Below are 14,155 nucleotides of genomic sequence, written 5' to 3'. Positions count from 1 at the left end.
AATGAGTCACTACATTTGCGCTTCAACTAGTTCCAGCGACCAAGTGTGTGTTACTATGCAATCGCGCCGAAGTGCGCAGGGGTCCCTTTAGTGAAATGTCCATCATAGTGGGTAAATGGCGGGAAGACGGTGCACACCTCGAGTGTGTGGGCGGGGCCAAACGGACGGGGCATCCATGCGAGCATGCCTCTTGTGTGTATAAAAGGGCAGAGACCGATCAGCAGATTAATTTTTGGGCTGATCAATGAGTCACTGAATTAAAGCTTCAACTAGGGCACATGCTTTATTGATATCTGCAAGTGTTTCCTGTTGAGGTTTATTTTTTTGTGCCAGGACCGTCGTGCCCGAATGAACCCTGCCCTTCATATTTACTCAAGAAGACACCACCGTTGAAATAATTTACGATGGCGCCGGCAAGCTGCCAGCGCCATCCTGCAATAGTTACTTAATTAGCTTCAACAGGAAGCTCCAACTGTTAAAATAAAGCAGGCGCTCGAGCCCCTGCTGTATCTTATCTATTAGAGCTTCCTGTCGAAGCTAATTAAGTAACCATTTGAGGATGGCGCTGGCAGCTTGCCGGCGCCATCGTAAATTATGCAGGCTTGAACTTTTGACCGCAAAATCCGCTCCGATCGCGGATTGCGGATTCTCGGTAAATCCGCGAGAGTTCGCGGATCGCGGATTTACCGAAAATCCGCAAAATCCGAGATCGGAGCGGATTTTGCGCTCATGCTTAATTGACACACCAATACTAGTTACTACATACGCACTCACTGATTCCTATGTCTACACACACATTCACTCATTCACCCATACAATCATTCATACATACAATCACTCATCTTTACAACACTATCATATGCACTCATACTCCTATACAGACACTCACACTCTGCCACTCATCCATGGAGTTACTCACACACCTAGTCAGTCCTGTAAAGAATCAATCACACTTCCATTTTCTAATCTATACACTTAAACATAGAGTACCTTACATTTTCAAACATATACTAACACATACTTACTCTCTTATACAATCATTGATACAAGTACACATTGATCTGCACAGAGTCCCACATCTCCCAGCCAGCCACACACACACTCAGTCTCCCATACAAATACTTGGACAATCAATCAATAACCCATATAGTTACTCATATAGCTACTGATCAACACATGCAGCAGTTTACAGAACAACAGACATAATAATGCACAACTTAAGACAGTTTAGTTACTAACCCATGCACTCAGTGAGACACATTTAATCACTCACTCATACAGTCAGTCACCCACCTACTAAATGCTTCATCCAGACACTTATACATCTACTCATTCTTCAATATGTAAAACATATTTAAACTTTACAGAAACACACAGTCACTGGATGATGTCATCAGTGATGTCATTTGAGATGTCATCAGTGATGTCATCAGTGATGTCACTGACTATGTCATGAATGATGTAATATGTGACATCATCAGCAGTGGATTGCGGGTGCGCGATATATAGTTAGTGCAACTAACTATATATGGAATTTCAATGGTTTTGTGTGAGTAAAATAAGGTTTTTTAAATGCTAATTCCTAACTATATATGGTCTATAACCTATGGTTTTTTCAGTGAATTTTCAAGGTTTTGTAAATGCTAATTCCTAACTATATATGGTCTATAACCTATGGTTTTTTCAGTGAATATATATATATATATATATATATATATATATATATATATATATTTGGCTGACGAAGCCGAAAGGCGAAACGCGTCTGTTGAAGGGGGCAGGGGGTCTGCCAATAAACGAACTTTGAAATACGACCGGAGTGCTGTCTGATTTTGTTGGAGGTATACGGAATTGTTGTTAGAATATATGATGGTGAGAAGGCAGGACATATATTCCTCACTCACACCTGTTCACACAAGCACATGCACCTGGCGCTGAAGAGGCGAAGAACGCCGAAATGCATCCGCCATAGGAAGAGAATATACTCTCCGTTGTTTGTGCAGCCTAATAAAGCGCTTCCAAATCGTTCCTCAGCTGTGGCCTTACTCGTTCTTTGAAGGAGCGGAGTGTGATATATATATATATATATATATATATATATATATATATATATATATATATATATATATATATTTTGATACCCCTTGGTTCCTTTTCGCCAGAATTTGCAGCGCTCTCTCGCTGGCTCGTAAATCCCCGCGGCAGAACCACGCCGCATTTAAATCCACAACCAATTCCCTCAGCTGGGAGAAAAACAGGATGAACTCACGTTTGTCTTCACTTATGTGCTTTTTTATTTAATCCTCACAGCATGGAGTTTCTCAAGCAGGCAGGCACAAATCTACGCGTTTCGGGATAGCATATCCCTTGTTCACGATCAATTTGGCTCCAGGCTCTCAGTCTCAATATAGTGAGTCACATTATTACATCATTTCCTGTTTGATGTTATTTTGGCCCTCGGCCTGCTGGATGATGTAGTTTTTTTCAATTTTTTTTATACATTTTTTTATCCATCTGCATAGCCTATGTCCTTCTGCTGCAACTGCCCTTTCCAACGCTGTATTGGGTGTTGTGATTGGTGCTGTGGTTACTGAGATTACCCGCCTCAAAGGTTTGGACTCTCTCTTTATAATATTAGTATGGATTATGTGCTTGTGCATTTGTTTTAGATTTTGTATATATATATATATTACCTACTGGCGGTCGCCAGTAGGTAGTTATAGTTAGGATCTGCTTTCCATAGGAAATCCGCAACATTCTATTGGGAATAACTTTGGCGCCGGTGGACGAATCTTCGTGAATTTCTCAAATTGGGTGGCCAGCTCCGCTCCGCTCCTTCCCTGAAAGTTTGGTGGGGATTCGTCAAGCGGGGGCCGAGATAAAAGGAGGGTCCCAAAACGTGCTTTCCCCATGTTAATTTCCATAGGGCGGTTGGACTCACTTTTAGCCCGAACGGCTGAATGGATTTCCACCAAAGTTGGCAAAATTGTAGGGACATGTAGCCCGATGTGCCTTTGCTATGTCTCAAGATATGCGCTCCAGTGGATTTTGAGTAATTTAGGTTCAAAAAAATATATATATCTATAAGCGCGCCCGGTACGCGCACCGGGGCGCGGTCCAGCGCGCTACGCGAGTACGCAAGCGGAAAGCTGATTGGCTCTCGGGTGTCTTGTCAACATTCCAAACAGTCCGGAGCGGCCGCCATCTTGTGTCTCGGTAGGATCGAGACACAAGAGGTGGCAAAAACAAAGGGGGAAATGACTAAAAAAGGGTAGGGTAGACCCCCCCTGACCCCCTAGGTTTGATGTGGGGGCCATAAAAGGGCTTCGCGGGGGGAGCGCCCGGTACGCGCACCGGGGAACGTACCGGGGAGCGTACCATGGGGAAAACCCAGTGAAATAGTAAAATAATAATTTAAAGTGCTTAGAGGTAGGGTAGCTCTGAATAGAGTTGTTGTGTTGTTTGGGTGTTTTAAGTACCAACATGTAGGTACCAATGCAGAGTCTTAAATTTAATGTACACTGTTTCCTCTGTAGATATCTTGCATGTTGTTACAGTAGTTATTGTGGTATATGGTAAGTATGACTAAAAAAATTTAATTTGTCATCACCCTTTGCTTTAACCCGATTACTATTCTCTCACCCTACCTCACTCCTGTTTCCTTACTCTGCTTTCCTCACTTATTCTTATCCTCCATGTTTACTCCTCTTTCCCTATTGTCCTACCACATTTAATTTCTTTCAGTGTCCCTGCTTTACTTCCCTTACACTCTCTTCCCTTCTTTTGCTCCCTCACTCATTCTCTTACTCATTTACTTCACTCCTCTCACTCGTTCCCTCAGTCCGTCTGTCCTCACAGTTCCTCACTTCCGTTCCCTCACTCTGTCTCTCTTACCTCCGCTGTCTCTGTCCCCTCACTCTGTCACTACTCTTTTGTCATACTGACTCCCTATAGGTCACCCACACTGCCTTACTTACCTTTCTTTGCTGTTTCACTCAGACCCTTTCAGTCACTGTTTCCTTTACTCTCTCTGTCCTTTCTCTCTGTCACTCCCCATGTCTTACCCTAATTCAGTTTTATCCACCCTCTTTCACCCCTGTTTACTTACACTCACTGCTCTTTTCTCACCCTACCTCACCGTTGTTCATTTATTCCGGTACTGTCACTACCCCTCATTCCCCATTCTTTACTGTCCTTCCTTTTACTTTCAACACCCACTCGCATTCTCCCAGTACCTCTACTTTAGTCTTCTTCCTCTCTCTTCCCTTCTTTCGCTCCCTTATTAATTTTCCTTTTCTCACTTACACCCTATTACACCTTCTCTGTTTTTACTATGTTATAAACAATCCCTCTGTGTTGCTCCCTCTAGCTCTCTTTCCCTTAACATTACTCTCTCTGTGTTCTTCCCTCATGCTCACTCCTTCATTAATTTTTTTTCTTCTTTTTTTTGGGGTGCGCACCTCGGTGCGCGCCCTGGTGCACGTACCGGTACGCTTACCCTGCAGAAAAAAGATTGACAGAGATTCTTTAAAAATATAGGTTTATTTTTATAAATTAGAAGTAGTTCTAAAAAGAACAGTTTTTTTAATTCTTTTTGTTGTTTTATATTTTTTTATTGTTTTTTTGAATTTTTTTTACTTTTTTGGGCTTTTCTGAACAGTTTTTAAAAAAAATTGTAATTTTTATGGGGAGAAACAAAAAACAGGGAATTGTAAACGGCTCAACTGGAGCAAAAAAAAAAATCAGGAAAAAATTAAGGTTTCTTTGGGCATTTGTGGTTATCACCAGCAACCATGATGAGAGTAACACTTTGCTCACCATAACAAATTGTTTTGCCACAATGTTTGCAAACAATTTTGTATTCCCCAAACTTTAGCTAACACTGACGAAGGCTTGATGCTGAAACGCGTCTGTTGGCTCTGATAAACAAAATAAAAATGATGGTGTGAGCATCGATCTTTGGTTTACGAGTACGGTTCTTCTAAGTGGAATCTTGGAAGCTGAGCGCTAGGAACAGTTGGAGAGGGGTGCTGAGGAAGGCTGGTATTGCCGAAATGCATTCGCCTAAACCATCTGTTCAATAAAGTGCTCCTGATTGTCTCCCTTTGGGTCACAGCCTTTTTCTTTGAAGGAGGTAGCTGCTCAGACATTTATGTGCTATGCCAGTGCGCATCTACGTGTACCCCCGCGGCAAAAAGTTGGTCTGGACTTTCTGGCAAGCTCGGCTGAGCTGTTTTTCCTGTATTGCGGTAGCAATAAGATCCAGTAACCACCACGACGCTTGGGGGAGACAGCGGCAGGGGATATCTTATCCTCTAATTGGGTAACCAGGACTCTGTGTTCACCCCCGCGAAGGATTCCAGGCAGAAGGGTAGCAGCGGTAAAGAAGGGGGACTCGAGGGAGCACGGAGTTGTTTCACATGGCTTACCTCCCAGCGGATTCCTACAGTGTGCCTCCCACGGACTCTGTCTCTGAAAAGTATCACCTCATGCAACTTGCATCCAGTTCCACTGTGCTGAACATTGGGGCATTGTGGGATGTGTGGTTCCACTACACGGGACTGTACGAGGATGCTGACCATACCAAGGGGGTGGAGTATAGAAGTTAAAACAACAGAGGGGAAGGACTGCTTTTCATTTCACAGCGCTAGGAACAGTTGGAGAGGGGCGCTGAGGAAGGCTGGTATTGCCGAAATGCATTCGCCTAAACCATCTGTTCAATAAAGTGCTCCTGATTGTCTCCCTTTGGGTCACAGCCTTTTTCTTTGGAGGAGGTAGCTGCTCAGACATTTATGCGCTATGCCAGTGCGCATCTACGTGTACCCCCGCGGCAAAAAGTTGGTCTGGACTTTCTGGTATGTAAATATATATATATATATATATTTATACTTGTTATATTATTAAATTTAAAGAAAATTATAATATAAATTAAACATAATATTTTTTTAATAGTTTTATGTGATACATGTGTATATAGAAACATACACACATATATATGTCTGTATTTGTTTAAATTAGTATATTTTTATACATATTTTTAAATATTAGCCAAACATATTTAATTTACAGTATATTAATGTTAATTGTTAAAATATTTAAGATGTACTACTTTTACAAATATATATATATTAAAAAACAATATGTCTATATTTTTTAGATATTAGTGTAAAACGATATTTTTGGGGGGTATTTTGTGCTCACCTGTATATGTATAGGAACACAATATTTTTGTGCTCGATATTTTGAGACAATATTTCTGTTGCACGATATTTCTGGTTTCGATATTGTGTCAGGGAACCCTGTAAATCATTAACTTTTAATAAACCTTTATGGTTTGATACTTAAAGATTTTCTGTTCTTTTTGTGGAGTCTAATGCTCTTCATGTAATATTCAATGTATTTATTTGTTGACCAGGCTCAGATGTGGAACTTGATCCATCAGATAGTGCTTTATGGTCCCCAAAATTAGCACATGGAAAAGCCCTGACAGTACTATACGTGATATAAGCCAAAAGGCTTGAAAGCGATAATAGAGGATGAATGGTTATCTTTCCAACATGTTCGAACGCAAGATATAAGATCTGCAAATCTTAATCACCATTCCATCCTGAAGTCATCCTGAGCCCTAATTATGTTTAGGCTCTTCAATGGACTGCACCTGTCCCCATCAAACTTAAAAGCCAAATCCTCCTTCCCCATATTAAGGGTCGAGAGCCCCACCTCAGTCTCAAGGGCCAATGTGACTGACCGACTCTGGCAAAGACCCTTCCATCTACCCATCTAACTCTCCAGCCCCCACCTTTAGACTTTATTCAGCTGTATATGATTTAATATGTATAGAATATCTGTAATGTTATATTTATTGTATCATCTACCATCCTCACCATCAATCTATCTAATCATTATTTTGCCCAAAACTCAAAAGTAGGACTGCAATACTATGTACAGCATTTCTGTTAGAAACGTGTTTCAATATATAACAACAGCCTTTAAAAGAATGGACATTTGATCATGTCAAGCTCATTTAATATAAATTGGAAACATAAAAATCAAAACACCATTTATCTTTTCTTTTCGCGCAGAGGTTAGCCAAGCTTCCGTCTCCAAGAGTGTTTATAACACATCTTCACAACGATAACCTACCAGAGACAGTGTTTGCAAACAAAATAAAGGTGAGAGCACTTGTCAAATTATTTGCCAATCCTACCTGAATCACAAATGTTTTGTGTGCCCTCTCTATCTAGAATAAGCATTGGCAAAGCCAATAGGTTTCACTCTTGCACAGCCCAGAGCCATAGAAATGCCTGCTGCAGTGCAAAACAGTTGAACATGTATTTATGTGTCTACAATGTATGGATAATATATTGTTATGTTTGCGGGTTAGACCTATATTGCAATCCTGCACATTGCCTTACATTTTCCTCTTGCTGCGCAGTAACATTTTACAGTGACCTTTTGCACATACTTGCGTGCGTGGCAATGTTGGATTCGTTTCTCTGAATCTGCTTTGCTTACATATCTGGCTTCACACTAAGCATGAGCTCAAAATCCGTTACGCTCGCGGATTTTGCGAATTTTCGGTAAATTCGCGATCCGCGAACTCTCGCGAATTTACCGAAAATTCGCAATCCGCGAGCGGCGGATTCCTCGGTCAAAAGTTCAAGCCTTGCTGGCCTGTTGTAACTAATTTACGATGGCGCCGGCAAGCTGCCAGTGCCATCCTAAAATAGTTACTTAATTAGCTTCAACAGGAAGCTCTAATAGATAAGATAAAGCAGGGGCTCGAGCGCCTGCTTTATTTTATCAATTAGAGCTTCCTGTTGAAGCTAATTTAGTAACTATTTTAGGATGGCGCTGGCAGCTTGCCGGCGCCATCGTAAATTAGTTACAACAGGCACAAAACGGTGGCGTCTTCTTGAATAAATATGAAGGGCAGGGTTCATTCTGGCACGACGGTCCTGGCACAAAAATTAAACCTCAACCGCAAGCACTTACAGATATCAGTTAAGCATGTGCCCTAGTTGAAGCTTAAATTCAATGACTCATTCATCGGCCCCAAAAACAATCGTGAGCGTTGTCAAGGCTGGGCAGATGTGCCTTCTTCCCAGATATACCAGCGAAAATCAGCTGTGATGCTGGACAGAGGCCTTTGCATCCTTGACTTTCATGAGCGCAATCCTCGTGCTGTTCCTGTGGCCAGGAGCTTCTGTATCTTTATCTGCTGCTCTGATCGGTCTCTGACCTTTTATACACACAAGAGGCATGTGCACTCGCATGGAAGCCCCGTCCGTTTGGCCCCGCCCACACACTCGAGGTGTGCACCGTCTTCCCGCCATTTAGCCACTATGATAGCTCACTCAAGGGACCCCTGCGCCCTTCGGCGCGATTGCATAGTAACACACACCTGGTCGCTGTAAGGACTTCCAAGGCTCATTGTAGCTTGGAGGGTACACCCGTTGGATGATGTCAGCTCGTTGCGCCAGCGTGCAGCCATTTTGAGTGCCAGAAAGGGTTACTGATGCTCAGCCACAGATCGTGAAGCAGAGCAGCTTCCTGCAGGGCTCAAACTTCTTGAGTGTTCTACGTTTTAAAGGCATTTGCATATTCGGATAATGTGTGTTTATTTTTTTTCCTTACTCCGCAGATTGTCAAGCTACTGACCTCAATATAGTTTTATTTATTCAAACTGTCATGGCCTCTACACAAGGTGTTGTTCAACCACCGCCTTTTCTTCCAAAAGCTGGGAAGCCTGAGATAAAATGGTTAGAATGTCTCAGGATCGTTGAGAACTATCTCACAGCCAGTAGAAAGTACTCCAGTTGAGTAGAGGTATGGCACAAAACGGTGGCGTCTTCTTGAATAAATATGAAGGGCAGGGTTCAATCTGGCACGATGGTCCTGGCATGGAAGCCCCGCCCCAAATCCGCCGATCCGCAAAATCCGCGGATTTTGCGGATCCACGATCCGTGAATACGCAAATCCGCGAATCGTGGATCCGCAAAATCCGCCCATGCTTACTTCACACAACATCATCATTATGCCTTGAACACTGAGTGCATAGCCTTCACGCACACTGTACAAATGTTGTTCCATCTTCATCCATGGTGCGACAGGGCTATCTGCAAATCCATAACAATGTTAATCTATATATACTTGTCAGGGATGCTTTTTATTGTAAATAAATAAGCACTTTTGGAGGTTAGCCAGAGGAGATATTTCTGCTGACAATACGGGATCCCTGCATGCGGAGGCATCGCCAAGCAGCTGTCTAACATCTCTGTGAGGGGTGTCCAGTTTGTGACCAAGACGGGGTCCTACATTAAGTACTGCCAGGTAATGGGTTCGATCATCCTGTCAGGGGATCCTTGGCTCGAGATCCATACATCTATACCTACACTAGACGCACATTGAATAGGGATTGCATAATAGGAGTACGCCTGATTACTACCTTTGTTTTATATGCATTCAAATATACACTGTTTTAGCACCATGGTGGAACTATACCTGCTATTTACTATTTTGGTGCTTGTAATCACTTTCGTATACTTCTGTCTACTGATTATCACAGCACATATATTCTATACAAGAATAACATTGGTCAATAAATATACTGAAAACAACCCATTCTGTATTCTTTGTATATTGTTTAATGTGTACGTCCGCCCCCTGGCCATGTTGGCCCAGGAACGCAAAATTAAATTAATATCATATGCGGACGATACACAACTCATCTTTACCTTTTCTAAAAACACTGTGGCTGACCAAACTAAATTCCAGGAAGATATTCTTGCTATCGCAAACTGGTTGTCGCAGAACTATCTTCAGTTAAACTCTTCTAAAACTGAGATACTCCTTATTGGCAAGGAATCACAGAAATGGGATAAACACTGGTGGCCGCCTACACTAGGACCTACCCCCACCCCTAAGGAGACGGTTAAAAACTTGGGCGTGATGTTGGACAACACACTCTCGATGGAAACTCAGGCCAAGAGAGTGGCTGGTACCTGCTTTGGCCGCCTGCGCTCTCTTAAGCCCATTCTGGGTTTCTTTGAGCCACATACTCGGCAGATTATAGTTCAGGCTCTAGTCTTATCCCATCTAGACTACTGTAATGCTCTTCTGCTTGGGTCTAATCTGACAGTGATTAATAGGCTGCAGAGAGCCCAGAATGCTGCTGCTCGTATCCTGTGTGCACTTCCAAAAACCTGTCATACTTCTCCCATTCTCCGCCGTCTTCACTGGTTGCCGATCAAACAACGCATCCAGTTTAAAACCCTATGTTTAACGCACAAAATCATGCACAGTGTTGGCCCCCAGATCTTGCAGGAACTATGCTCCCTCTATGTCCCTACGCGTGCCCTCCGCTCGGCGGACTTATTTCTTGCCCGTACAATCAAGATTCGAAGGAGCAGAGCTGGCGGCCTCTCCTTCAGGTATCTGGCTCCGAAACTTTGGAACTCAATCCCGCTAGGAGTCCGATCTACCTCTAGCCATTTGCTATTTCGCAAACAGATTAAAACTTGGTTGTTTTCTTTGATCTAACTTTTCTTTGCTGCTGTGCTGTAGTGCCCTCTGGTATGTTCACAAGCGCTGGGACGCCCCGTTGCTGGGGTAGCTATGCGCTATAGAAGCAGATTTAACATAACATAACATAACTTCTCCAAGAACAAGAGGGCAAGAGTGACTGAGCGAAAGGGTTGTAGATCTGTTACCACGACCCCAGAGGTGTCAGGGTTGTCATGTTCTGTGGTTGCCGGAAACCATTCGCTCCCTGCTTAGGTTAGGGAGGCTAATGGTGGCACTGTGAGCTGGGTGGTCTCCAGGTCAACATACACTGTGTGGTAGCATGGAGTCAGTCCAGGCACCTCACCCAAAGTTTATGCTGTCCACAAACACGCAGGTCCTACTGACTTAGTGGGAACTACATGACATTATAGAATGAAATATCTCACAACAGAGTGTACTTTTGAGACGTAAAACAGACTGATACATTGTGAGGAAGTGTAATGATACACCCAAACAGCAAATAGACAGAAGGTAAAACTGAAAGGCTCCTGTAGGCACATACAAGAAGTGATTGACAATGTCTCAAGCCAATGGTTGAAGGTTCCTGAGCCAGTGGGGGAAGGCGGCTACCCAAAGATCTCAAGAGTATGTATGGAATACAATATGTTTGCCATGAATACTCCGGAGGTAGTTATAAATTGTATGCGTTGTGGTGAAGGGCACACTAAAGTGTTTTTGAGCTTTGGTGCAGTCTTTGATGAAATAAAGATAGCATTTAATATAATTTCAATCAAGAAGTGATTTTTATAATCCGTTGTTTTAAAAGGGTGACCAATAGTGTCTTTGCCTGTTCTGGTTAGTTGTGCTTGAAACTATATTCATGTTTTCTCACACAGTCTTACAAATTGCCTTTCCAGCTTGTTCTATTTTTTCTCCCATTCGTAAAGTAAATATTCACTGTGATGAATGTTAATATTATTGCAGTTTTCTTTTATATAAAATATTGTTTTTGAACTCTTTGGCTTTTGGCCCTCTCATTCAAGTAAAATGCCTAACATAACCAATGCGAAATCAGCATTGTTTGTTATGTTCACCCAGGACCTGGAAGTTGAAACATTTTACATAAGAAAGCCCGGGCTGGGGTCACGCAAGTGTCAAAACAAGGCAAGGCTGTGTTGTAAGTAGTGTAAGAAGGGCCTTTCAGGGTGGCAGAAAATGTGATTGACCACAAATTCAAATTTACAACAAACGCAGAGCTCCTGTAGTGGTTCCGGCCACATTTGCAACCTTTCTCAAGATAACTGAAATTAACAACTCAGTGGAACCACTTCGGTCCTATGAATACAGATTTTCCACTGTTTCCCTTTCACCTTTATCTGATGGTTTCTCAAGTGCTAACTCTCTTGCTTTCTCATCTCTACTCTGCTTTTTTTTAGTTTTTTTTAAAAAGACATTGATTGTTTAGAAATCTTTATTGCGTGGTTTTCACATTGTTCATTTTTTCCCAACAGACTTTGGTTGTGTTTCGTAATCCAAAGGATACAGCGGTCTCATATTTCCATTTCGAAAATAATAATCCTGCGCTTCCCAATTACGAGTCATGGGATGAGTTTTTCGAATGCTTCATGAGTGGGAAAGGTATAGTTCTATTCAGCAACGTTTAATACCAAATATTGGAAAATGGTTTTATTCATGGTATTTCCAGTTAATGAGGACATGCTGTTATATTGACCACTAAACAATATCCAGAGCCCGCAAAATATGCGATTCTGCACCCGAGTGCTTTCAACATAATTATGGATTTACCACTCTTTCTTATAATTTGCAAATTTCAACAAATATACATTTTATTAGTAGCATTAATGGAACCAAAGTTACTTAATAAGCACTGCAAAAGCTAATAGGTCTTATCCTTGAAACTTACCGGTGTTGCCAATGCAGTCTGATGATGCTGAAAAGTACCAGCAAAAATGCACAATGTTTTTGCTGATGCTATTCAGCATCTGCCCAAAAAAAGAAAAGAAATATGTGATGTGATGGTGCAGCCGCTGTCAGCAGACATGGCCTTCTGTAGTCGTGAGCATGTGTTATCAGTCAGTCAGTCAGTAATAATAACTTTATTTCGCCACTACGAGTTAAATAAAAAGTATTCTACAACAGTCAATCAATGTCAATAGAAGCATTGTAGAGATCAAAATACATACACATGCATAAAAAGCTATTAAAATCGTGTAATAGATAAAAATCTTAAAAACAGCAGTTCGTATGCGTTACACCTCTTGCTGTGTCCATACATTCAGCCATATAAAATTGATCTCCTCATTCTTATAGCAGACAGCAAAAATGAAGCTACGCAATAACACACAAAAGGGTTTCACAATAGTTGGTGATAATACAAAGCTGGGCAACATTGTCTAAATTGAGTTGACGTGTAAGTGGTAAGATATATTTTTTCTTTTCCACCAGCATATAAATTACAGAAGAATACAAAATAGAGGTCTTTCTGAGGGGATTGTCCATCTCCTGGACAGAGTGGCATCACTGAAATGTGTTTTGGGAGGATAGCCTACCATTAAAGGGACATATTTCAGCTGGAATCCCAACAGTACATATCTGTATTGGAGGTTAGAAACAAATGTCAAATATGAAAATACAGTGTTATCTACACTAGGGGTTAGGAGGTATCGTTTTACCGTGACCTTGTTGCGATTCCTCTCCCACCTGTCTCTGCTCACTCTATCTAATAACCGGCCTTTCAGTTTGTTTCTTGGGACTGACAAGCAAAAGTTAGGATCTTTAAACAGTGTACTGAGGGCAATTAGTTCCAAATTGGACTTCACATATTTTAACCATCGTATTTTGGATACCCCCTCTAGTTTCAGGTAATCATTTGCAATATCTCTAGTTAGATTTAATGTTTCTTTCTTCCAAATTGAATGCCACAATAAAATATGTGAAATGCAGATCTGTGACATAATATAAGGGAGGTTAGATTTGGAGTGGCAGTTATAGGAAGAGCAAGATTGCGAAAGACATCCCAATCTCTTTAAAAAACCATCCTCTATGTGTTGAAGTCTGGATGCATCAGTATGGCCCCATTTGCTGCCCCAAAAATTGCGGCTGACCCTTCCTTCACCTGATAGATCTTTTTTATGGTGTCAATTGGTTTTGATCCCAAAAATTTTATAAACCTAAAGAGGTCTCCAATATTTTTTCCATGTGGAGCCCCCTATTAATTACCATGCTTTGCCAATTACTCTCCCTTTCAAATGTAACCCCCAAATAGTTAAATGTATTCACAAACTCAAGCTTGCGCCTTTCTATATGCATTCTAAGGTATTTCTTGAACTTTGGGCATGCCACAAGAACAAATGACCTGAATTCATTGACTTACAGGTCCAAGTTCCCCATAAAATCTGAGTACTCCACTATGAGACTTTGCAGTGCATTGCCAGAGCATGCCAACAGCAACGCATTGCCTGCATATCGGAGTATGGGGACAAGGGATGAATTAACAACAGGAACAACTTTAGTAGATCCCTCCAAGGCCAGCTCTATGGCATTGGTGTATATCGCAAATAGAAAATGGGCAAGCGCACATCCTTGCCTCACTCCACTGGTGATATTAAAATGTCTTGTACACTCGCCC

The 14,155-nt window shown here is 41.7% G+C and overlaps 1 protein-coding gene across 2 annotated transcripts in view; it reads left to right on the top strand.

The window, feature by feature from the left end:
- Positions 1–14,155, top strand: part of LOC144818749 (sulfotransferase 6B1-like) — a 283,225-nt gene that overhangs the window by 104,647 nt on the left and 164,423 nt on the right. Inside the window, exons 3-4 of one of the 2 annotated variants that reach the window (XM_078676457.1) lie at positions 7,083–7,172; positions 12,018–12,144. In XM_078676457.1, the coding sequence (XP_078532583.1) occupies positions 7,083–7,172; positions 12,018–12,144 (217 nt within the window). The remainder of the gene's footprint in view (positions 1–7,082; positions 7,173–12,017; positions 12,145–14,155) is intronic. The other variant, XM_078676458.1, reaches the window with a different exon arrangement.

Source organism: Lissotriton helveticus, chromosome 2_1, assembly GCF_964261635.1.
Source record: "Lissotriton helveticus chromosome 2_1, aLisHel1.1, whole genome shotgun sequence".
In the NCBI taxonomy this organism is placed as follows: Eukaryota; Metazoa; Chordata; class Amphibia; order Caudata; family Salamandridae; genus Lissotriton; species Lissotriton helveticus.
This window is presented reverse-complemented; position numbering and strand designations above follow the sequence as displayed.